At 50.5% G+C, this 24363-nt stretch overlaps 3 protein-coding genes across 11 annotated transcripts; 1 reads left to right on the top strand and 2 right to left on the bottom strand.

Moving 5' to 3' along the window:
- Positions 1-470: 470 nt before the first annotated feature.
- Positions 471-13554, bottom strand: RABL2B (RAB, member of RAS oncogene family like 2B). Of its 9 annotated transcripts, none has more exons than XM_012437264.3 (9): positions 13488-13554; positions 11259-11424; positions 9743-9772; positions 8485-8564; positions 7565-7644; positions 2107-2218; positions 1662-1759; positions 1266-1349; positions 471-1100 (listed from the first exon to the last, which is right to left on the bottom strand). In XM_012437264.3, the coding sequence occupies exons 2-9, from the start codon at positions 11363-11365 to the stop codon at positions 1002-1004; spliced, it is 690 nt and encodes a 229-aa protein (XP_012292687.1). In that variant the 5' UTR covers positions 11366-11424; positions 13488-13554; the 3' UTR covers positions 471-1001. The 9 variants fall into 9 exon arrangements, with proteins under 9 accessions (XP_012292687.1, XP_012292680.1, XP_012292683.1 ...); XM_012437257.3 differs by lacking the exon at positions 13488-13554 and adding an exon at positions 12687-13315; XM_012437260.3 differs by lacking the exon at positions 13488-13554 and adding an exon at positions 12809-13315.
- Positions 13555-15129: 1575 nt separating this feature from the next.
- Positions 15130-21737, bottom strand: ACR (acrosin). The gene is made up of 5 exons (XM_012437233.2): positions 21629-21737; positions 20420-20623; positions 19917-20200; positions 16220-16365; positions 15130-15779 (listed from the first exon to the last, which is right to left on the bottom strand). Exons 1-5 carry the CDS (start codon positions 21703-21705, stop codon positions 15249-15251), a joined length of 1242 nt encoding a protein of 413 aa, XP_012292656.1. The 5' UTR covers positions 21706-21737; the 3' UTR covers positions 15130-15248.
- Positions 21738-23134: 1397 nt separating this feature from the next.
- Positions 23135-23587, top strand: LOC105706694 (interferon-induced transmembrane protein 3-like). Its single transcript, XM_064367852.1, has one exon. The coding sequence runs from the start codon at positions 23179-23181 to the stop codon at positions 23578-23580; it is 402 nt and encodes a 133-aa protein (XP_064223922.1). The 5' UTR covers positions 23135-23178; the 3' UTR covers positions 23581-23587.
- The last annotated feature ends 776 nt before the right edge of the window (positions 23588-24363 follow it).

Here is a 24363-nt window from a genome sequence, read left to right as displayed (position 1 = left end):
TAATTCAGCCTTTATTGTAAAAAAAGGAAACAATAAAAACAAAATCCTATTAATAAACACAATGCAAATGATGCCTGAGATTATCATAAAAACATACTAGCAAGCCACAAGTACCAGAAAGGGGTGAACAGGTATATCTACTAGCTCTTCTCTTGCAGTCCTGCGCCTCCCACAGGAGGCACAAGGGCCAAACTATTACTGGAAAAAAAAAAAAAAAAAAAAAAAAGATAGCCTCTTTATGCTGAAATAGGGACTTTAATCTCTTCTTGTAGTCCAAATGGATGTACCTTGCAGTGTGGCTACAATGACTCTTGATTTTACCAACAATAACGTTTGAGTATTCCTAACTATAGTTGAGCCTGTCATCTGCTTTTACTTAACTCTAATGGAAAACCTGTTACTGTGATCTCAGCTTTACCTAGAAGAGCTCCTGAAACAGAGTAGGTACACAAAACTCTGGAATGAATAGCTGTCTGCTCAAAAGTATTTTATTAAAAAACAGATGACTGGGAAACTGAAGAGGAAAAAGGGTGGGAGACCACATAGGGAAAGGGTGGGGTCTCACAGATTCAGCTGGGGATTGGGGATAAGGGGCAATCAATCATTACCTTGGCAGAAGCACAAGGAATTCTCCCTGAGGTCAGCTTTGGAAAGAAAACAAAAAAAAACCCACCTAAATTTGCTTTATTAAAGTGACATACAATCATGTTTTCTGATTCTCTTCACTGTCTAGCCTTGGGGGGAGGTGGGTGGGAAAGGTGTTAATGATACTGATCCCTAATTCTGCTTCAAGGAGATCTGGTGTGGACTTCTTCCACCAGTCCAGAGTTCGCTGGTACTGACCTCATCCCTGTATCAAGGGCCCTGAATGTGGAAGGCTAATGGGATGGGGTTGGAGGCAGGAGAGGGGATGGCCTAGAGAGTTTCTCCATTCAGAGCTGGAGAGTTGCTGAAGGAAATGGTATGTTGAAAGGGCTCCAGCCACCCCTAGCCCCAGCCCCTCAGCTGTGGGGAGAGGCTGCCTCCTCTGATGGAGTCTCGATGCTGCTGCTCTGCTCCTGGTGTGGCGCATCGTCCTCTTTCTGCTCCAACTTGAAGTTCTGTGAACAAGGTCGCAGGTGAGGCCTGGCCCTGCTTTTGCTCAACGGCAGCTCTGATACATTTAGTGGGCAAAGTCAGGCGAGAACCACTATATTGGGTTGTAGTACCTACCCCCGAAGAGAAGGCGCTTCTTCCATCCCACCCGAAATGTGGACCTGACCTACCTCGAGCTCCTGAAAGATCTCATCCATTAAGTCCTGAGAGTTCTGTTTGTAAGACACAGCTAATCGAATTGCATCATTGAAGAGCTGGGGGTGAGGAAGACATGGTGGATGGGAGTGTCTTGGACTCTGCCCAGTCCACCCCACTGGCACCACTGTGAGACTACACAATACTCCATGCCTAAAATCAGCAACCTTACCCCTTGATTTGCCCCATCACCCTGACCTATGCATGCTCAATGGACTTCTGCCTCATCAAGTCCAGGTCCATTAGCTTCTCCCCTCCTTGCTGCACATAGCCATGCACTGTCCCCATTCTCTCCATCACGCCTGCAGCAAGCCCTTCTCTTCACAGCTTCCCTTTACCACCTAGTGCCCTGACCTTGCAATCGACCATACCTTCACAACATTGGTACCATCAGCAGCTGAGACGAAATACAGGGGCAGGGAGAACTTCTTGGCAAAATTGAAGCTTTTTTTGGTCACGTTTATGTCTGCTGTAGAGAGAAGGCATGACATTGGTCTGTCCATCAAGGGAAGGGAAGAGGGTTTGGAGGGTGGGCCACTGGAGGCCTTCGTTCTAGAAAGTGTGATAGGCAGGATGGTTTGGGAAAAATGTCCTAGAAAGGGTTCAGTTAACAGGGATCTGCGTCTTGGAAAGAGGGCAGGTTGGCTCAGCTGGCTTCTTCATGAGGTGGGAAGAATGCAAGCAACTAAGGGTGGTATCTTATCATGGGAGGGAGGACAAATCACTGAAGGTTGCCTGCCCCAGGAATAGAGGAGGAAATATATGGTGGCAGGCCCCCCATGAATTGCTGACACCTAGGTGCAGGGATGGCCCCACCATCAATTTTGTTGGCCACCACGATGCATGGGATCTCTGGCCTGAACTCCCGAAGCTCTGTATACCAGGTGCTCAGGTTCTTATAGGTGACTTTCCTCTGTATATCAAACACCTGCAAAGAGCAGAGGAAGAAAGATAGTTCGGGTATGTCAATGTTTCTGCACCCTATCTCCAGGAGACTCACACACCCAAGCAGGCGAGCATGAGCACATGCTGTGGTCATCGGAATGCTCTGAATTGCAGACTCTCTGACCACAGAGGCTGCCCTTTATCAGGGAAGCCCCCTGGAGCCTCCAGATGCAAAAATGTTTTTAAAAATCTTATTCTTGGCCTGGCGTGGTGGCTCATGCCTGTAATCCCAGCACTTTGGGAGGCTGAGGCTGGTGGATCACCTGAGGTCAGGAGTTCGAGACCAGCCTTGACAACATGGTGAAACTATGTCTCTACTAAAAATATTAAAAATTAGCCAGGCATGGTGGCGGGTGTAATCCTGTAATCCTAGCTACTTGGGAGGCTGAGGCAGGAGAATCGTTTGAACTTGGGAGGTGGAGGTTGCAATGAGCCCAGATCGCACCATTGTACTCCAGCCTGGGTAACAAGAGTGAAAGCCATCTCAAAAAAAGAAAAACTATATAAATAAAAAACTTAGGCTCTTTTCATCTAATCTTATTCACCAATTTTAACAATCATAAATTGAATCAATTTACCAACTGATAGTCTGTTAGAATTTGTAAAAACTTTTTTTAGTCTTTTATATTTATTGTTTAAACTGTTTTAAAGTTCCTTTGTAATAACTGTAAATGTTTCTAGAGTTTTACTTTAGTTACTATTGATTACGTTTATCTATTTATTTATTTGTTAGAAACAGGGTTTCACGCTGTTGCCTGGGCTAAAGTGCAGTAGCTCAGTCACAGGTCACTGCAACCTCAAACTCTTGGGCTCAAGGGATCCTCCTACTTCAGCCTCCCAAGTAGCATGCACCCACTAATTTTTAAAAATTTTTTCTCAAAAAAAAAAAAAAAAGCCGGGTATGTTGGCATGTGCCTATAATCCCAGCTACTTGGGAGGCTGAGGCAGAATCACTTGAATCCAGGAGGCAGAGGTTACAGTGAACCAAGATCATGTCATTGCACTCCAGCCTGGACAACAGAGTGAGACTTTGTCTCAAAAAAAAAAAAAAATTGTTTGTAGAGACCGGCTCTTCCTATGTTGCACAGGCTCATCTCAAACTCTTGGCCTCAAGGGATCCTCCCACCTTAGCCTCCAAAAGTGCTAGGATTACAGGCGTGAGCCACCATGACCAGCCTTGATTTACTTTAAGACGGAATTTCACTCTGTTACTCAGGATCTCTGCTCACTGCAACCTTTGCCTCCCAGGTTCAAGCAATTCTCATGTCTCAGCCTCCTGAGTAGCTGGGATTATAGGCATGTGCCACCACGCCCAGCTAATATTTGTATTTTTAGAAGAGACAGGGTTTTGTCATGTTGGTCAGACTGGTCTCGAACTCCTGACCTCAAGTGATCTGCCCACCTAGGCCTCCCAAAGTACTGGGATTGCAGGCATGAGCTACTGTACCTGGCCAATTTACTTTTAAGCTTTTCTTTATTTTTTGTTCTGTTTTTATTTTTGTATTTTGAGATAGGATCTTATTGTCACCCAGGCTGGAGCACAGTGGCACAATCTTGGCTTACTGCCACCTCAACCTCCTGGGCTCAGGTGATCCTCCTCTACCACAACCTCCTGAGTAGCAGGGACTACAGGTGCATCCCACCATGCCTGGCTAATTTTGTTTATTTTTTTTGTAGAGATGAGGTCTCATTCTATTGCCCGGACTGGTCTTGAACTCCTGGGCTCAAGTAATAGTAATCCTCCTGCCTTGGCCTCTTAAAACTTTTTAAAAGTAATTTTTATTTTTTATTATTTGTAGCTCATACTTTTATTATCTTTTTATAATTTATTGTTTTTACCTATTTTATTTTTGTTTTTAATTTTTTTTTTTTTGAGACATAGTCTTGCTCTGTTGCTCAAGATGGAGTGCAGCTGCACTATCTCAGCTCACTGCCACTGCAACCTCTGCCTCCTGGGTTCAAGCAAATCTCCCATCTCAGCCTCCCAAGTAGCTGGGATTATAGGTGTGCACCACCATGCCCGGCTAATTTTTGTATTTTTAGTGGAGACAGGGTTTCACCGTGTTGGCCAGGCTGGTCTTGAACTCCTGACCTCAGGTGATCTGCACTCCTCGGACTCCCAAAGTGCTGGGATTAAAGGTGTAAGCCACCGTGTCCTGCCTGTTTTTACCTGTTTAAAAATAACAGCAAGAAAGATGAGCACTACAAACCAGCTCTAGGGGCAGAACTCTTCAAGACAACTTCTGAGCTGCTGCTACAGTGACCCCTCGTGCCCCTCACAGGAGTTCCTCAAAAGTGTCACACCCAAACTGCCCTAGTACAACAGTCAGTAAAGTTACAACCACCACCCTGTAGCTGCTGGCACAGCTGAACTCACTTCTAAATCACCTAGCTACTTGTGCAGGCAACATGGTTCAAGCTCAAGGCTAGAGGCTCGCCCTGTGTGGAGGGTCAGCAGCTGTCACACCTAAAAAGGCAAGAGGAAGTCTGTCTGGATTCAATGAATCACCAGGTTGTCTTGAATTCCCAATGAAGACTCCTTATAAAGGATGTCTGTAACAAAACTTCTGGAATCTACTTCACACCAGGCTCAGATGCCTTTCGTTCAGGTCTGGTTTCCTGAGCATCCTTTCTTTATTTTGAGAGCTGAGGAGGAGCTGGCTAGAACCAGGAGTATCCCCATCCCAAGGTTTCAAGGTGGAGGGTAGAGCCCTGGCTCCATCTCTGACCCTCAGCCTGTCAGGTCCCCGTGTGGTCAGAAGGTGAGTGCTTTCTACCTGCCAGGCCCCAAGCAGCAGACTGGGGCTGGTGGCAGGCACCTGCAGACACAGGGATGGTGGCAGGAAAGACACCCCAGGCCTTCAGAAGAGGGTATGGGGGAAGCCCATGGAGAGGCATCAGATGTAGGAGGCAGTCACTCTGAGAGAAAAAGAGAAGTGAGCTCAAAATACCAAATGCCAGAGTAGACCCGAAACCAAACTGGCTAGAACCAAGCTCCTCCGCTCTTGAGGGTCAGACTTCTGCACTACACTGCTCTCATTTGCTTTACCCCATCATCCTCTTTTGTTTAGTACCTTAACAGTTATCAGAGTTAAAACCTTGAAATTTTCAAGGGTTTTTGTTCATAAGGAACAGTGGGGGGAATCAGGAGATGAGCTCCTTCCTTTACCATTTGCAAAAGGCCAGAAGGGAAGAATCCTCACTGTCCTCACCACTGGTATCTGTACCGTGCCCTCCAGTCAGTAAGTTCCCGGGGGAAGCCCTCATGTCTTTCCACACTGGCACTCCCGGCATTTTGCACATGCACATCACAGACAGAATCCACGTTGTGGAAGTGATCAGTGGTGCAGGAGCACACAGGAAAGAGTAATTCTAATGACAAACGTCAGAGGAAGCTGCATGGAGGTGGTAGCATTTAAGCAGGGCCTAAAAAATGAGCGGCGTTTCAAGTAAAGGGGTGTGAGCAGGGGAGAGGCTGAGGGAAGAGCATGAAGGAAGGTGTGCAGAGGAGCAGGCGACAATAAGCAGAACAGAGCAGCTCCTTCTGGATCCCGTCTGCTATTGCTTCTTACAGATGAGATGACACCTGTTCAGTCACACATCCCTCTCAGTGCCAAGGTAAGGCTGTGCATGCTTGTAGACAATCACTAAGTGGGAGGTAGGGCTAGAAGGATGGGTGTCTAAATGCTGTGGAGTGCCATGGCAGACTGTATCAATACATAACAGCAATACTGGCAACTTGTCCATCCCATGTGCTCTCTTCATCATGTGACTCTGATTCCCCACTGAGAGATGCCGTCTGTTTCTTCCCTCTGTGATTATGGCCAGAGGGATGCCATGTAACTTGCAGGGCTAGGCCATAAAAGGAAATACAAGTCCCACTGGGTTCTTTTTAAATGCTTGATCTTGGGATCTTGGCTGCCATTCTGTGAGCAGGCCCAAATCAGCCCAACTGACAAAGTGCATAAAGAGATACGTGGAGCAGAACCTGCTGGTAGTCCAGCCAAGTGCCAGTGTGTGTGGGGAGATGCCCCAGGCAGTTTCAGACTGGAACCTAGGCCTGGAGTTTTCTCAGCTGAGACTTCAGACATTTACGGATTCCTGATACATCAGAAAACAGTTGTTTTGTACCACCAAGTTTTGGGGTTTTGTGTTAAAGGAAGACCTTGAATGCTATTCTAAGAAGTTTTAGTGACTGGGGTTTTCACTTGGTGACAATTGCTAGGGTTAATAATTCAGAAGACTAGTCTATTACTTCCTGCATTACAGATGGCTGATATTCATGAAAATGCATGGTTTTTTTTTTTTTTTTTGAGACAGAGTTTCGCATTGCTTCTTGGCTATTTGGCTAAGATCAAGTGTGGAGACTGAGTTTCGCTCTTGTTGCTCAGGCTGGAGTGCAATGGTGTTATCTCGGCTTATTGCAACGTCCACCTCCTGGGTTCAAGTGATTCTCCTGCCTCAGTTTTCTAAGTAGCTGGGATTAACAGGCGTCTATCACTATGCCTTGCTAATTTTTTGCATTTTTAGTAGAGACCAGGTTTCACCATGTTGGCCAGGCTGGTCTCAAACCCCTGACCTCAGGTGATCCACCCACCTTGGCCCCCCAAAGTGCTGGGAATATAGGTGTGAGCCACTGTGCCTGGCCATGAAAATGTTTTTTAAGTGGCCCAAAAGAAAAACATGCTCTTTTTCAGCATCTAAAAGTGGTGGCCTGAGAACCAAGCCAGGAAATTCATGGTAGGAACTTCTATAGGACACAGGTTTACAGACCTCGTTTTTCCTTTCTTAGCCCTTCCCACGCTGTGCTTCAGGCACTTACCACTCCCTGGCCACTGGGGTGGGAACCCTGAGACTGCATCCTAGACAACAAAATGAGAGGCTGGGAGGAAGGCAAGGGGCGGGCCTGAGAGGGAAGGTTCTCTGGTACCCATAGCATCTACTTAGTGCCAGCATCTGCCCCTAGTGAACAGCAGCAGACAACAGTGGAAGGAGGCCTCAGGAGCTTGTCTGACGGGGCAGGTCTGTCAGAGAGACTTTGACCCTCTCTTAGGCACGCCTTTGCCTCTTGGATCCTACACCTGATGTTGAAGCCCTAAGCTTGCTGTCCCACCTTTTCTTCATCCATCCCCACCTGCAGAGAGCTCACCTGGCACCTTCTCACTAAGAAGCTCTGGGGAGCAGGTATGGTTTGAAGCATCCCTGGGTGGCCCTGAGCCCCTCTCCCACAGCACCGAGACTTGGTTTAGAGGGCCCAGGGCTTCTAGGCCCCTCATCCCTCAGGCCAGACTTGCCCAGTGCCTTTGTCCACCTTCCCCGGGTTTCATACCATGATGCAGGCGTGGGCCTTGTGGTAGTAGGAGGCATGCATGCTCTGGAACCGCTCCTGGCCTGCCGTGTCCCAAAAGTCTGCAATGTGAACACAGCTCTGACTGCCTGTTGGGGGCTAGAGGTCAGAGAGACTCACCTGCCCGGTGCATTTCTGTGCAAGTCACTGTGCCAAATACATCATACATGTGACACAAACCACAGCATGTGTGTGTGAGTGCACACGGGGAGCACAGGGAGGAATAGAGATTACACAGCTCTACATGTGTGTCTTCAAGACACAGTGCACCTGAATGTGCTGCGAGAGGTGTGTGTTCACCTGTGTGTATGGGAAGACAGTGAGTCAGGGGCCAGGAGGAATGACAACACAAACTGGGAGCCCAAGGAGGAAGAAGATAGGTTCCCCATTTCCCACGAGATATGCAGGGTCCTCTAAGTTCTAAACTAGTTCAACTTCTCATGTGCGCTGACCACAGATGGTAGACACAGTCAGGCAGGCTATGTGGCCTGGCCAAGGAGAAGGTTATGACCCAATGGCAGGTCAAAGCCCTACATGAGAGATAATGTTCTGACAACATTTTTTATTTGTTTAAACTGGCCTAAAAAGGAACCCCTGAAGCTAGGAAAACGACTGCCGTGTGGAAGGCCTCTTATGTTCTTTATCCCTCTGGCAGGTACGGTACATCTCCTGACTTCTACTCCTGAACCCTGTCCCACACACCGGTGCTGGTGTGGACGCCTGGTCAGAGGGCTGGGACTTGGCCCCTGCGTGCCTCCTTCCACCCTCCACGGCCTTTTGTCCCCGCCTGAGGTCTCATTTTCCTCCTCTGGACTCTGTCTTTATCAACCTTCCCTCACCTCCCCTCCTCTCCCATTTCCTCTTTCCTGAGGGTCAGCATGGCTTGGCCCTGTGCTGCTTACCCACAAGGATGGTCTTGCCATCTACCGTGGCTGTGTGCTTGTACATGGTCAGGGCGTACGTGGACAGCTGCTGTGGCTGACTGCACTCAGGTTAAGGAGCAAAAACCAATAAAAGGGGAGGTAAGGAAGGAGTGGGGAGTATGGGTGTTTGGTTTGATGAAATGGATCCTCTCCTTCCTCTTCTCTCTGGAGTTATTGAGATTTTAAATCAAAGGAATGTTGCAGAGGATCAGCTTCACATATCACTGGTACAAGCTCCATGGAAGGGTGAGGGTTGGGAGGGGATGGGAGTATGTCCTGGTCATCGAAGTCTGAGGTAAAATGCAGAACAGGATTTTACAGACAAGTGTCACCAATGGCATCATGTAGTTGGAAAACACAAATGTGGATGTCGCAACTCTATCACGGATGGAGCTTTTGCAGGCTAGAAAGGAAACCCTGACTCTGGTAGCAACACGACCATTCCAGGGAAAAAACTCCCACAAGCCATACAGCTGACAAGCGTCAATCAATTTGGAGTCTGCCTATGTGTTAAACCCTGAGAACACAGGTTAAACTCTGGGAATAATACCTTCCGTGGCCGCAAGATGCCGGACAGTGTAACCAGCAGAGCCAAGTGACGCAGGTGGGCTGGGTGTGCAGAAGCACTTGGTACAAGGTGGAGTAAGACATACTCAGATCTTAACACAACTGAGCTTTGGGGTTAGGACAGGGAGCAGCAGGCTCCAGGGGCTCTTCTCACAAGTGGATCCACTTGGAAAGCTGTTTAAAATTCTCCCAGCTGGAAGGAGGAACTCACTCCAAACCTATACAATGTAACAATTCATGGGAGGAAGGTGGGGCTGGAAGCTCCTATTTTGCAAAGGTCATTCATATCAGATATTTGTTCAATAGTAGGGGGCCCAGGCTTTGAGGTTAGAGAGGTTAAATGACTTGGCCAGTGTCAGGAGCTACTGAGGAGGAGGAGGATGTGGGATTTGATCCAGACTGTTAGCCATTTGATCCAGTGCTGTTAGCCATTCTACTGCCCTCTTAATATGAGACAAATCCAAACATGAGTAACCTTCAAAATATACAGCAGTGATTTGCAATGCCATGTGGGTCAATCAACAAGAAACCAGTGTGGAACAAAACCTGTGCATTCACTTACCCAATCCTCCTTCCTGGGCTGCTAATACATAGGGGTGGCAGTGGGGCACAGATACATGAGCATGGGAAGACCCACAGGAACAAGGGTATTTCAAACCTCGAAGGATACAATCCATCCATGAGAAATCGCTCCATGAGTCTGTAAGCAGAACAGGCAAGGCCGTCAGATGGTATATCCATCTCCCTATTGCCCCAAACTTTTTTTTTTTTTGAGACAGAGTTTCACTCTTGTTGCCCAGGCTGGAATGCAATGGCACAATCTCAGCTTACCACAACCTCTGCCTCCCAGGTTCAACCGATTCTTGTGCCTCAGGCTCCTGAGTAGCTGGGATTATAGGCATGTGCCACCATGCCCAGCTAATTTTTGTATTATTAGTAGAGATGGGGTTTCTCCATGTTGGTCAGGCTGGTCTTGAACTCCTGACCTCAGGTGATCTGCCCGCCTCAGCCTCCCAAAGTGCTGGGATTATAGGCGTGCACCACCATGCCTGGCCCACTGTCCCAAACTTTATCACCCTAAAGCTGACAAGCTGGAAGCCACCTACTGCTTCCCTTTCCCCTTTTACAGCACAGTCACACAGTTTCCAGGTCAAGTCTGGAACCTGGGAATAAGCACAACAACCCGTCATAACAAAACAGCTCATGTCACTAAGAGTACACAGACGGCACATGTGAAGCTCTCAAATCTGTTATTTCCATCTCAGCACAATGCTGCACAAACAATTACCCTTGTGTTATGCACAGGGAAACACAGACCAGGAAGGCTTTTCCTTCTGTTCAAAAGCCATTTCCTGGCCGGGCACATGGGTCACATCTGTAACCCTAACCCTAACCTGAACCCCAACCCTAACCCTTAACCCCTAACCCTAACCCTCTAATCATAACCCTGACCCTAAATGTCTAATCCTAACACCTACCCTAACCCTAACCCCTAACCTCAACCCCAACTGTCTCATTAAAAGAATACACCAATCTTTACAATGATTATAGCAAATCGTCAGTTCCACCCAGTTTTCTCCATCTCAGAGAGTCCCTCCGAGAAAGCCTCTTTACCACATTTACCCAATCTGTCACGGTCGCATAGTCACTTTTCTCTTTCCATTCCCACTCCCTGCCCTTGCAGTCCCTCAGCCCACACACCACAAACAATGTCCTCAACTGCTCCACACCTTCTCAGAGGGCTCAGAGGGAATACTCAAATTCCCCAGTCCCTAAGACCTGCCCCTGTCCCTGCAACACACACAACTGTGCAAGTGATTCCCCTCGTTCTCCCACGAACATCTGGGCTACAGCCGAGACTGCTCCTTTGCCAGCCCTGAGAAGCTATGCTCCTCTGCCTCTGGAGGACTTTTTTTTTTTTTTTTGAGACAGAGTCTCACTCCGTCTCCTAGGCTGGAATGCAATGGTGTGATCTTGGCTCACTGCAACCTCCGTCTCCTAGGTTCAAGTGATTCTCCTGCCTCAGTCTCCCACGTATCTAGGACTACAGGCGTGCGCCACCATGCCCAGTTAATTTTTGTATTTTTAGTAGATGGAGTTTTGCCATGTAGGCCAGGCTGATGGAGGACTTTTTAAATGACCCAGACCCTCTCTGGGCCTGGTATTTCTTCCCTAATCCAACATACTTGGATTTGCCCACTGCACTGTCTCCCAGGCAGATGATCTTCACGTTGTCATCAGCATCATATTTCTCTTGGTCCAGCTCACTGGGTTTGGTTTTGTCTTCTGCCATTGGCTCCTAGCTGTAGAGAGGGGTCCGGCCCAGGGTGGCAGGGGGCAGGGGGGTCTTATCTGGGAATATCAACAAGAGGCTGTTGTTAGAGATAAGTCCCCTCAACCAAATGTATTTCTTCCTCTTCCTGGACAGGAGAGACAATGAGCCAATGAGAGAGGGGCCCGAGAACTCACACCCTTCTCCACTCACCACCAACCTGCCTGCCACATGCTGTACACACAAGATTCTCTTAGGGTGGTTTTCCCTACAATATTTTCCTACTGCAGGTATGCTTAAGGTCACACCTCCCACTCCCACCTGGAGAGACAATATTCTGTATTTACAAGTTCTTTTTTTTTTTTTTGAAATGGGAGCTTGCTCTGTCACCCAGGCTGGAGTGCAGTGGCACGATCTCGCCTCACTGCAACCTCCACCTCCTAGGTTCAAGCGATTCTCCTGCCTCAGCCTCCCCAGTAGCTGGGCTTACAGGTGCCTGCCATCACACCCAACTAATTTTTATATTTTTAGTAGAGACAGGGTTTTACTATATTGGCCAGGCTGGTCTTGCACTCCTGACCTCAAGTGATCTTCTCACCTCAGCCTCCCAAAGTAATGGGATTATGGGGATGAGTCACCATGCCCGACCTGTATTCACAACTTCAACATACAAAAGTTTCCTTAATTGTAAAACAGGGACAAAAAACAGTGCCCATGTCATATAGTTGATATAAGACACTGTCTGCCAGAAAGCCTGAGCTCTCATGACTGAATGACACTGACCACACAGCCAAAGATGCCTGCCCCACACTTGTGATCCTTTGCCTTCTTCATGCCTCTAACCTCCCCTTCATTTTCCATCCTGCTACAATCTGTAACTGCCTCTCCCTCCCTCAACATAGGCAATTCCCCTAACTCCCCTCTCTAGGGGTGTTTCAACCTTTACTAGTTTCAAGTGTCTCCTAAATGCTGATCATACCCCGCTGTACCTCCACCCAGACTGCTTCCCTCAGTGCCAGATTCAGATATGCTATGCAATTGCCTACTAGACTGGGAGTAGCAGAGTATGACACACAGGCATCAATAATATGTTATACACAAATACTTAAGTCCTGCACGCTCCAAATGCTGCTCCTCACATTACCCACTTGCACAAGACATTCACCAGGCATCCAGTGCCAACAGCTGTGTGCAACATAATCTCTCACTCTGTTCTGCTCTCCTCATACCTAAATATGACCTTGCAAACATTCCTGAGAATGCAACCACAGTCCAGACTCTTAGCTAGCTGGGCACATGGAAATGATATGATGACGAGATAGCAGCAAGAAATGAACCTTACTGAGCATTCACCATGAGCAGACGTTGCACAGGGTACAGAGGATGCAAGACACAGTGATAGCAGAATCTACTGTGGTAAGAGCTACGACAGAAGTATGCACACGGGTCAGGGGTAGAAAATACCAAGAGGGCCCCCAAGTTTTACTGACTGTGCCACCACACAGCTACTGCTTCTGCACAGCCATGCACTTCGCCTTATTTATCCAGGGGCAAAATGCCTGGGAAGTGGCAGATACTTGGTAAGCATGGCGAGGGTCAGTCCCCTTCCACCTGTACCCTGTAGAGAGAGCAACATAAAGCCAAATGCAGCTGCATGGCTCCATGCTTGGAGACTTTCTTTCTTTCTTTTGTTTAGAGACACGGTCTCACTCTGTCGCCCAGCCTGGAGTGCAGTGGCCCGATCACGGCTCACTGCAGCCCCCAACTCCTGAAGCGATCCTCCCTCCTCGATACCCCTGGGACTACAGGCGTGAACCACTGCTTACAGGCGAAGACTTGGTTGTCGCTGTCCTCGAGATCTAAGTGGGCAAGCTATTTTTCGATAAATATTTCTGGGCACCAACCATGTCCAGGCATCGCCAGGCTGCTCGTCCCACCCCTCAACCTCGCGAAGCCACCCGACCGGGACGCCTTCCCGCCCAGATCCCCAAGGCGGCCTCGGAGGGGCTGTTCCCGCGTGCTGAGCCCGCCACTGGGGCGGATTTGCCCTCACGTGCGATCCCAGATGAGGGCTGGAGAGACCAAGGACGCTGCGGGTCGGCCCACCCGCGGCCAGCGGCCCCTCAGGCCCTGCGCAGCCCACCTGGACTCTGCGCGGTCTCGAACCACGCCCGCCGGCCCCGCTAGAGGCGGCTGCGGCTGCACCCTCGACTTCCGGCTCAACCAGCGTCCTCGCAGCTGCTACGCAACCGCGCAAGGACCCCGAGCAGGGCTGCCCGGTCGAAGGCCTGAAGGACCCCCGCCGGGGCGCGGGCTGCCCAGCGCGGCGCCTGACGGGAGGGTCGCAGGGAGTGCGCATGCGGCTGAGTGCGAAAGTGGCGCTTCTTAGCCTGGCGTGGTGGCGCGCGCCCCAGCAACTCGGGAGGCTGAGGCAGGGGAATCGCTTGAACACGGGAGGCGGAGGTTGCGGTGCCATCTCTGCCATCTGTGTTGGGCATAGAAACACCTTGTGCTTGACTCACAAGCAGATAGGTGGACACACCTGTGAGGGAAAGCTTGTTGCAACAACTGCTCAGCCAGGAGCCAGGGTTTTCTCTCTTTCTGAGACCTGCCATCTTCAGTGTCACAAGGGGTTAAATCAGCAGTCAAGTTTTACTCTCTAATGAGAGTGGGTAGTTGGCCTGAACCTATCAGGATTTCTTTTTTTTTTTTCTTTTTTTTTTTTTTTGGAGGTGGAGTCTTGCTCTGTCGCCCAGGCTGGCGTGCAGGTTCAAGCGATTCTCCTGCCTCAGCCTCTGGAGTGGCTGGGATTACAGGCGCCCACCACCACACCCGGCTAATTTTTCTGTATTTTTAGTAGATATGGGTATTCACCATGTTGGTCAGGCTGGAGGATTTCTTTCCCAGGATTTTGCAAATAGATGTGATTTTGCAAACAGTTCCAGGTGACAGTTGCCCCCAGCATGGGGCGGGGTGGGGCACGTACTCCATGAGCACTGCAGACCAGAGTCACGCCTTGCCTGGGTTTCTCACCATTCTTGGTGTCTGCTTCTGGCCTTTCTTATTGGTTCTGTGTGACATCTTTGCATCCTTATCACTTAAATGTCTCTGATTTCTGTTCCTTGCAATGGAAGCTCTTATAATACATAACCCCAAATCCTAAGGAAGCCGTTCACAGCTCACTCAGGGGCATCTAAAAGGTATTCCCCATCGCAATTCCTGGAAAGCTCTAGCAAAGAATACATTTTTTAAATTTTCTCAAATCCAGGAACTAATAAGACTTACCTACAGGCAAGTAATGAACAGCACACAAGCAAAGTTATGTTTGGTGGTAGGCACTTGTTGTTTTGGCTGCCAGTGGCCTCCTTAGCCTTTGTGTTCCGGGGGATTCAACCTTCGTGCAGAATCTTCTCCGTGGGTGTCGACACCACCAGGAGAACACAGCCTCCTGATAGACTTGGACCCACACCCCTTCTTTCCCAGTCAGCTCACTCACAGCTGCTGTTTTGGGGACCCACCCCCCTCTGACTTGCACATGCAGAGATGGCTCTTTTATTTTCACCGTTTGTCGTTTTCCCTAAGTAAGAAATAAAGACCATCCCTGGCCTACAGCCCCAGGTCACCTTATTCCAGCATTGAAAATCAAGATTTTTAAAAAACACAATTGACACTAATGTACAAGCAAGTACACCTTATTGTAGGGTGAAGGAGGGAGGGTAGATTTTATAGGGGAAATTTGGGTTGAGTTGGGAGGGGAGATAAGAAGTCCAGAAAGCAACTCTATGTGTGTATGCGTGTGTAAACATACGTGTGTGTTTGTGTGTGTATATATATGTTTATTTATTTCATCTTTCCTTTTCTCAGGAGTGAAGGACTCACTGGGTCTGTTGACAACGGGGTCAGATCAGGAGGTAAGGGTCAGCTCTGGGAGCTCTGTGGTCTCCGTATTGTAATAGTTCTTCGCGTCAGAATAGGTCTTCCCCTTCAAGGCCTCTGTGAGCTGCTGTAGGCGCTTTGCAAAAGAAAGTCCTTGGAGAGGTTTTGTGGTAAATGAGGGTGGAGGTGGGGGTGGGGGTGGAGGTGGAGGTGAGGGCAGTTGCTGAAGAGGAGGTCGGGACTGGGCTGCAGGTGGTCGGTGTGGAAGTGGTCGAGAGGGCTGTTGGAAATACCAAGGAGGGTGAATAGAGACAGGGTGGGAGGAGGGGAGTCGAATTGGGGGCGGTCGAGTGGTGGGGCGTGGAGGGGTAGGCGGCTGAATCATATGCAGGGCATTAGAACCGATCTTGGAGGCAATCCAGTTCAGATAGGGCCAGGTGGCTGTGTAGATTCCGGGGCGCTTAGCACGGGCACAGCCTACCCCCCAGCTTGTGATTCCCACGATCACATAGGCGCTTTCCTCGCTGTCTTTGCACATGAGAGGCCCGCCGCTGTCCCCCTGTCCAGAAGGACACAGAGGTCACCATCTGCTTGAGCCACTCTTTCCCTGCCCAGAGGGGTCAGAAGGCTCTGGGAGGACAATTTCCACAGCCACATGGTTTCCTGCTGCTGTAAACACAAGTGGTTGTGCTTTGAGGTGGTGTCAAGGGCTTCATTTGGTAGTGAGGAGGGTGTGGATTGTCAGGGGTTTCCTGGCAAGGAAGATGAGCAAGCCCATGTGTCCATAGGGGCACATGGCAGGGGCAGCTGGTGGCTGTCACCTCTTATCCCCACTGTGACTGTAGGTGCTGGAAGACGGACCGGGGAGGCAGTCACTACAGTAGGACCCTGGGCAGAGGAGTGGAGATAGTGGAGCTTGGGGATCCAAAAGGGGATGTTCTCAGGGGCCTGGAGAGTCCTGGAGGGACTCAGGGGCCTGGGAGCCAGAAGGAAGGTTACCTGGCAGGTGTCGATCTTGCCTGCAGGGTAGCCGGCGCACACGTTGGTTGGCTGAATGCGCCCATTGTACCACTGGGTCGAGTTACACAAGTCCAGGTCGATGAGATCCACACGCGCCTCCATCAGCATAGGTGATGGCCTGGGGGCTATAGTCAGACCACTCAGTGGTCAGTGATCATGAGAGACACAGAGAAAAGTCCTGCCTCCTCACACTACCGAACCCCATCCGCTGTGAAGCTCCAGTTAAACCTCAGACCCATCCAGTCAATGCCCCGACCTCTCCTTATACACTCCCAAAGGAAAGAGAGTCACACCAGAAAGAGCAGACAAGAGGTGATGGGTGGAGGTGGGGAAATGATATCCAAATCAAGGCCAGAGGAGACAGGAGAGGAAGGAAGGGTGGAGGTCCATGGACAGGTGGATGGAGGATGGGCAGGTGGATGGCGGGTGTGCATATTAATGATGGATTATGGAGGTTAGTTGCAGTATTACCAATAACACCTACTGTGCACTAAGCACTCACTGAGTCGCATGGTCCCATTATCCCCATTTTGGACCAGAAGGCTGGAGCACTGCCTACCCAGGTCACAGTAGGGATGTGAGGAGCCTGGAAGCTGGCTGCTCAGTGGCTCCTCTCCAGACTCCAGTCTGAGACACACAGTCCACTCCCATAGTCTGGCTGTAAGCCACCCTCCCTGCTTCTTGTCCCTCATCAGGACACCTCAGCTTAGCTGTGGACACGACCCGCTGAAGCTGAGCTGATAAGCCCCTCCCCATGTGCTGCAGATCTGTTCTGAGGAGTTTGCAGGAGAAGCCCTGGGCAGTGCCTCCACACACGGGCAGGCCTGGCAGGGGCAGGGGCAGTTGAAACAACTCTGACGCGGAACTTCCTTGACAGCCCTGGACTCTACCGTGACCTTCGTATTAGGAAAGACTCGATGCTATGGCACACGCAACCAGCATTGCTCCTCTTCAAGGGGTCCCACAGACACAAGGGTCCCCAACAGCAGCAGCCCTCACCACAGCAGCACCCGTAACCCAGGGGGTGAGTCTGAATGTCAGCTGCAGAGCATATGGGAGCAGACTGACGTAGGGGCAGACCCAGAACATAGCTGCACAGGCCAAGACGGGAGACCGGAAACACATGAATGACATGCACAGGACTAGGCACTCGACAGGCGCCTGGTCAACAGCTGCTGAATGAGTGTTCGCTGGGCTTTATGTTTTCGAATCCCCTTAGCCCCTACCCTTTCTTACCGTCCAAGCAGCAGTGAGAGTTTTGTACATGCACTGCCCTCGGGGTAGGGATGACATTGAAACAAAAACGACAACAATCCTGGCTTGCTGCCATTAAGATGACTATTTAAATCTATGGCAGAGCCCATAGTATTGAAAGCCATGGGTTTCATTATGAAGAGCCAGGTGGCCTGAAACAAAACAGGGTTTTCCTTGGCTTTTTTTTTTTTTTTTTTAGATGAAGTTTCGCTCTTGTCACCCAGGCTGGAGTGCAGTGGCATGATCTCAGCTCACTGCAATCTCCGCCTCTCGGGTTCAAGTGATTCTCCTGCCTCAGTCTCCTGAGTAGCCGAGATTACAGGCACCCACCACCACATCCAGCTAATGTTTTGTATTTTTAGTAGAGGTGGGGTTTCACCATGTTGGCCAAGCTGGTCTCAAACTCCTGACCTCAGGTGATCCACCCACCTCAGCTTCCCAATGTGCTGGGTAAATTACAGGCATGAGCCACACCACACCGGGCCAACACCTTGGCTTTAAACAACAAATGCTTTAAAGTCTGCAGGGACTTAAATCCCAGTGGGAAAGAAGCCAAGCCCCAAAGCAGATGAGTTGAAGGAGGTGGTAAGATACAGAATGTTTGAAGGAATCACATGAGCTGGAGCCTGGGGGTTTCTTTAAGACTTGGGCTTATGGGTACAGGATGTGTTTGCAAAAATAAAAACAAAACAAAACAAAAAACAGAAACAGAGCTATCCCATTACATTTATGGGAATTCCAGAATAAAAAAGGTTTTGCATGACATCCAAGGTCTAGCTAGGAGACTACAGTCCTTCTGAGCAATAGGATAGGACAGCAGAGGTTGGCAGTGGGGACCTTGAGATCAGCCTCCCAACACCACAGGAACCCCCAAGAGCTGTGGACATGATCAGACAAGGGACAGAGCATGGCAGGCTAGGGGACTGGACAGAGGCCAAGGCAGAGCCATGGATATCAGCAGCTGGAATAAAGGCTGTCACCAGGCCAGAAGGGGATGGCCACGTATCAACTGAGGCCAGTGAGAACAAGGACAGCTGGGATGAGACTCCCTTCCCTGAGGGACAGGAGGGGTGGCAAACCTGTCAGAAACTTAGACCACTCCCTGTGAGAAGGAAATAAGAGTTAAAAGAAGAATCCTGAAATGACTGATGTTTTTTCTTACCCCAAAAAGGCGGCGTTTTAAACCCAAATGACTGAATTGCCTTGAATTTAGAAGCCTAATCTATTCATTATCAAGAAAAAGAAGAAACTGAGAGCTAAGTCAATTTCAGTCGCATCTTTACATCTCTACTGTGACCTATGGAAAGCTGGAAGTATAGGTCACATACAGAGATCAAGTCCTGCTGGGTCTTGTCCTGCTAGCAAAAACCTTGCTGCCCATTCCTGCCGTTTAATGGGGCAGCCTGTTGCTTCTGGGACAAACAGTATCTCTAGTGTGTCAAAGTATATGGGAGAGGTACCTGGGATTCCTCTGACCCAGACACCTCTGGGTAATGACAGCTTGTTCTAGGTCACACCTGGGCCTTCCGTGATCCTGGTCTGCTAGGGAAGAAATTCCTCCGACTCACCTAGAACTCAGCTGGAGTCAAGTGTGTTAGGGAGTGTCGGATAGGGAAGAGATCTTCTGGGAGCCAGTGAAGAGAGAGACAGCTTGGTTAAGCACAGAGAGGGCCCTGCTGGACACTCCAGGGAGCCTGAAATTCGGAATGCCTATGACCCACAGAAAGCCACACCCACCACCTGTCCCCTTTCCAGTCTACAGAGGAAGAGTCAAGTAACTCAGATGGAGAGAGTGGGTTTGGTGCTAGGACTGCCCGAGGATGGGAGCAGGGGCCCGGAGGCTGCTGCTGGGAACGTCAAGTAACTCAGATGGAGACGGTGGATTTGGTGCTATGACTGCCCGAGGGTGGGAGCAGGGGCCTGGAGGCTGCTGCTGATGGTGATAAAGACAGCCTGGAAGCAGGAAGGCTGGGCCCTGGATTTGCAGGTGTTGGGAAATGGTCAGCTTGGAGACCATCTGATCCAGCCCTTCCATTTACACATGAGGGAACCGAGGCCCAGAGGGTGGAAGGCACTGTCATCGGTCACATAACCTTATCTGGAGCCTTCTCCAAAGGCAGTTTCAGGATTGCTCCCTGTTTCCAGGATCCAGCAGCTTGGGTCCCAGTGCCAAATACAGACACAGCCTCAACCCCATTCTAAACAATGCTGCAGTTCTGCTGCACCTGCCATCAGCCCTCCCACAGAGAGCCAGATGAGCCACCCACCATGTGACCTGGAAGGCCACAGTGAAGGCTCTGCTTGTAGTACCGTGAGGACGATGAACGTTACTTGGCTGGGTGTCAACATGTGACACTGCACCTCAAAGACCACCAGGAGAATGGCCATCAGTGTGCCCCCTTGGAGGTCCTCCCATACTCACCTTTCTCTTCTATATATCCCCAGCCAGCCACCCAGCAGATCTGGGGGCCTCTGGGGAGGCCTGCCTTAAAGTGGGGCAGGCAGCCCGGCCCAATGAAGCGCCCGCATGAAACGGGAGGGGTGATCTTCAAGAGAGCGATGTCATTTCCCTCTGTCATAGGGCTGTATTTTTCATGAATGATGATTTTCTCCACATATCTCTCTTGCAGAGGTGGCTTTACTGGCTTATTGTTCCCATATGTAATTTCCTTTGCTCCGAAAACCAGTCTCCAGTCATACACTTTACTGTGGGCACAAAGGTAAGCCAGGTCACAACTGGCTGGACAAAAGCCTGGTGACAGTGACCCTTGGGGCCTTCCCTTAGCAAAGCTCTGGACCAGCCCCCAGAGTCTCACAGCCACTTGACCCAGAGTCCCAGGGAGACTCTGCACAGCATCCCTGGGGCACCCCCGCCTCTGAAAAGAGCCATTCTGAAGACCTCCCTCTGTGCATCCCGACACGTACGTTTTGCCATTGAAGCAGTGAGCAGCAGTGAGCACCCACTGTGAATTCAGCAAGCTGCCGCCACACGTGTGGTACCTGTAACCGTTGTACTTGAAGATCTGGAGGCTGACCATCCAGGGCCAGGCCCCATGCTGCGCAGCCTGCCCGCCAACGACACGGACACCACCGTGTGGGTTCTGCCTGAACCGTAACCCACAGAGGCCCCTGGGGAGAGACCAGGCACAGTGCAAACCTGGCATGAGCACAGCTTGTCCTTGTAACTCCACAGCTGAGCGGAGGCAGGGACATGGGATGGGGTTGGGAGAAGTGGGGAAGAGCTTCCAGGTTCTGGGAAAGTGGGGGCAGCCTGGGCTATGCAGGAAGCTGCAGGTTCTAGGAAATGGTTCTGGAGGCCATGACTTCTCACAACTTGTGGGTGCAGTCACAGATGGAGAAAGAGGAGGCCACAGGAAGCCAGGACACGCTATATACAGGGCCCTGAGAGATGGCCCCTCCCTGGGCAGAACAGGAGGGTTGAGGTAGGGGTATGGGGCGGAGGACAGAGGAGTGTAATGGCCTAAGGTCTTTATAACCAATCTTGGATGGGAGACTCAGGGAAGAGTCCAGTGAGGAAGGGGGTCCTGAGACTGCAGGACTGGGTTGGCAGTGATGGGAGGAGGGACGGTAGCCGGGGGCAGATACTGTGGCCCACAGGTGTGGGGGTACACTGAAAGCAGTGGGGGCCTAGAGGTGGAGGCGCTAGGAACTGTGTCACAGGTGGGAGCTACACATAGCTTGGGAGGTGTTGGCATTGTGGGGTACCTTGGAGTGAGAGGGTCTACTTGGGGTAGGGGAGCAAGAGGTGTGAAGAGATAGTATCCTGGGGGAACCACATGTCGGGACGTCTCAGCTGTCTGTGGGAGGACAAGGGCTCCTAAAATCAGGGCTTCATGTTTTCAAGGCAGTGGGGTCAATCCCTGGGGCTGTGGGAGAGGCACAGGGAGCCTGAGGTGCTGAGAGGTCCATCTCTGGAGGAAACCATGAAAGCTGGGGGTCTGGGGGCTCCAGGCTGATGATTCTGGGAGCAGGTGGTCCAGGCTAGAGCTGTGAGCCCCAGGAACTGCTAAGGCCCAAGCCCACCCTCCCTTTCCCTAGCCCCAGACAGAGGGAGTCGGGGTGAGACCTGATCCTCAGAAGATCCTTCCCCCACCAAAGTGCCCCGACACTTACTGACACATGGCGTTATCTTTAGCAACCACAGACACTGCCAAGACCAGCAGAATGGCAGTTGGCAGCATCTCGAACATACTCCTGGCCCTGCCTGACCTGCAAGTCCAGTGACCTCACAAAGCTCCATGGCTGCCTGACCAATCAGCAAGGTGACCTCCTACCCCACCCCCCACCCCCAGCAGTCAGGCCAGGTAAGAGCCCTTTGCCTTAACTGGTTTGTGCTGAAGAGACTTCCTGACTTCCTGCACAGGTTCCCCCACCACCAGGATGATGGGGAACTCTTGTGCAGCCCCACTCCGTCTGTCCCAAGACCAGGATTTCCATTCCTGGTCACTCTTGCGAGGTCCCCATATCATGCAAGTCTCCGGCTTTGTGCATTTTCAGGCTCTATCTCTCAGGCACGCTGTAACTACTGCAGACTCACAGATGGAGGAGCGGCTCAGCCCTTCAGTGATGAGATGGTGCCACATGTTTGTGGTTCAGAGGAGTCAGGCTCAGCAGATTCATTGGTCCTTAATTGTTGTTGGGGAAAACTGTCTTTTCCCATTCCAAGTGCATACTATCAGCGCACTTCTCCAAGAGCCATTTTGAATTTCCCTAATTTACAACTGCAAAGTCCACCTTCCTGTCCATTGCTGAATATCATAAGGTCTCCTATTTCCTATCTGAGTGTCTCCAGATCTCCTTTCTGTGATCAAGGTGGAGCAAGGTGTCTTCTCTTATTCTTGAATGTCAAGAGTTTTCATGACAGCTACCTGATTATCGTGAAGCATCATTTTTTTTCTATCTGATTGTCAGGAACTAGCATCTCACCTACCAGAGTGTGACAAATGCTCATTGCAAACGCCTGAATGTTAAAACATTTCACATCTCCTGCAAGTGTCAGGAGGTCACATTGCTACCTGCACAAGGGTAGCCTTATTTCTACCTGAGTGTAAGGTCTCAACTGCCTGAGGGTCAATAGGTTGCCCGTCATCTAAGTGGGTGTCAGAAGGTCCATGTCTCCAACCTGAGTGTCAGGACATCTCATCTCCTCTTCCTGAGTATTGAGTTTTCCGATTGTCAGATGATTTTGATTTCTCTATTTTCTCTAACCAATGTCATACTTATGATATCCTCAAATGAATGTCCAGTAGGTCTCATATATCTTACCTGGTATCAGCAAGCAATCATCTCCTTCCTTGAAAGTGACAACTCTCTTTTTTCCACTGCAGCACCAGAGGTCCTAATTGCTTCCACCTACAGGTTAAGAATTCTCATCTGGCAAGTCCCGATCTGAGGATGGCCAGGAAAAGGAAGTGGCTGACAAATAGAAACTAATGGGGAAGTGGGGCCACTGAGAAGCATCCCAGCAACCCGACCACGGCCCATCTTCCACTGAGAAGCATCCCAGCAACCCGACCACGGCCCGTCTTCCACTGAGAAGCATCCCAGCAACCCGACCACGGCCCGTCTTCCACTGAGAAGCATCCCAGCAACCCGACCATGGCCCCGTCTTCCACTGAGAAGCATCCCAGCAACCCGACCACGGCCCGTCTTCGCTGGGCACCATGAACCACACTGTGCAAACCTTCTTCACTCCTGCCAGCACCCACCGTCCCCTGAACTATGAGATGCTGAAGGAGGAACATGAGGTGGCCGCACTGGGGGTGCCCCACAACCCTGCGCCCCCGACATCCACCGTGATCCACATCCGGAGCGAGACCTCCGTGCCGGACCACGTCATCTGGTCCCTGTTCAACACCCTCTTCATGAACTCCTGCTGCCTGGGCTTCATAGCGTTCGCCTACTCCGTGAAGTCTAGGGACAGGAAGATGGTTGGCGACCTAACCGGGGCCCAGGCCTACGCCTCCACCGCCAAGTGCCTGAACATCTGGGCCCTGATTTTGGGCATCATCGTGACCATTCTGCTGATCGTCATCCCAATACTGATTCTGCAAGCCTATCAGTAGATGCAGAGGAATCACCCTGGCCAGGGGCTCTGCCTGTGACCTGTCTCCCACGTACTCCGGCTTCCGTTCCTCACCCTGCCCCCAGCCGAGTCCTGTATCAGCCCTTTACCCTCACACGCTTTTCTACAGTCACATTCAATAAAGTGCACATGTTCCTGGTTAAAAAAAAAAAAAAAAAATTCTCATCTGCACTACCCAAGTGTCACCTTGTCACATCTTCTCTACCTGAAAATCAGGAGGTCTCACATCTTCTACCTGAATGTCAAGAGGTTGTATTTTACCTATATGAATATTCTGAAGTTTCTACTGCCATACTGGAGTGTTTCATTTCATTTTCAGATTAGAAACTGAGGCCATCGTAAGGAAAGGGCTGCAAGGGAGGTCAAGCAGGGGGCCCTGCAAGGGTCTGAGTGTGTGGGGGCAGTTGGGGGGCCCGACTCTCTCTGGTCCTGAGTGTGTGGCAGTGGGAAGGTGGGGCTCCCTGGGCTTCACATGGAGCCCTGGATCTCCACAGAGACTCAGAGTCTGGGGCTAGGGCCACTTCTCCACAGTGCCACCGGCTCCACCCCTGGCTAGGGTTAACCTCAGAGTCAAGGTGTGCAGTTGTCATTCTGTCATATGCATGGACCACCTCAACCTGGTGTGTCCAGCTTCTGACACCACTGCCCCGCCTGTCAGCAACTCTCCCCGCTTGGGGATGTCACACCTCTGCAGCCCCTGGCCCTCTCCCAGTCCTGGGTCCTGTGCCCTCTACTTTCTCATGGCTCCCTTTGATCGCCTTTG

This window comes from Aotus nancymaae, unplaced genomic scaffold (assembly GCF_030222135.1).
Source record: "Aotus nancymaae isolate 86718 unplaced genomic scaffold, 86718_ANA_hifiasm-v0.15.2.pri h1tg000076l, whole genome shotgun sequence".
Lineage (NCBI taxonomy): Eukaryota > Metazoa > Chordata > Mammalia > Primates > Aotidae > Aotus > Aotus nancymaae.
Note: the sequence above shows the minus strand (reverse complement) of the source record. Positions and strands in the feature narration are given on the sequence as shown.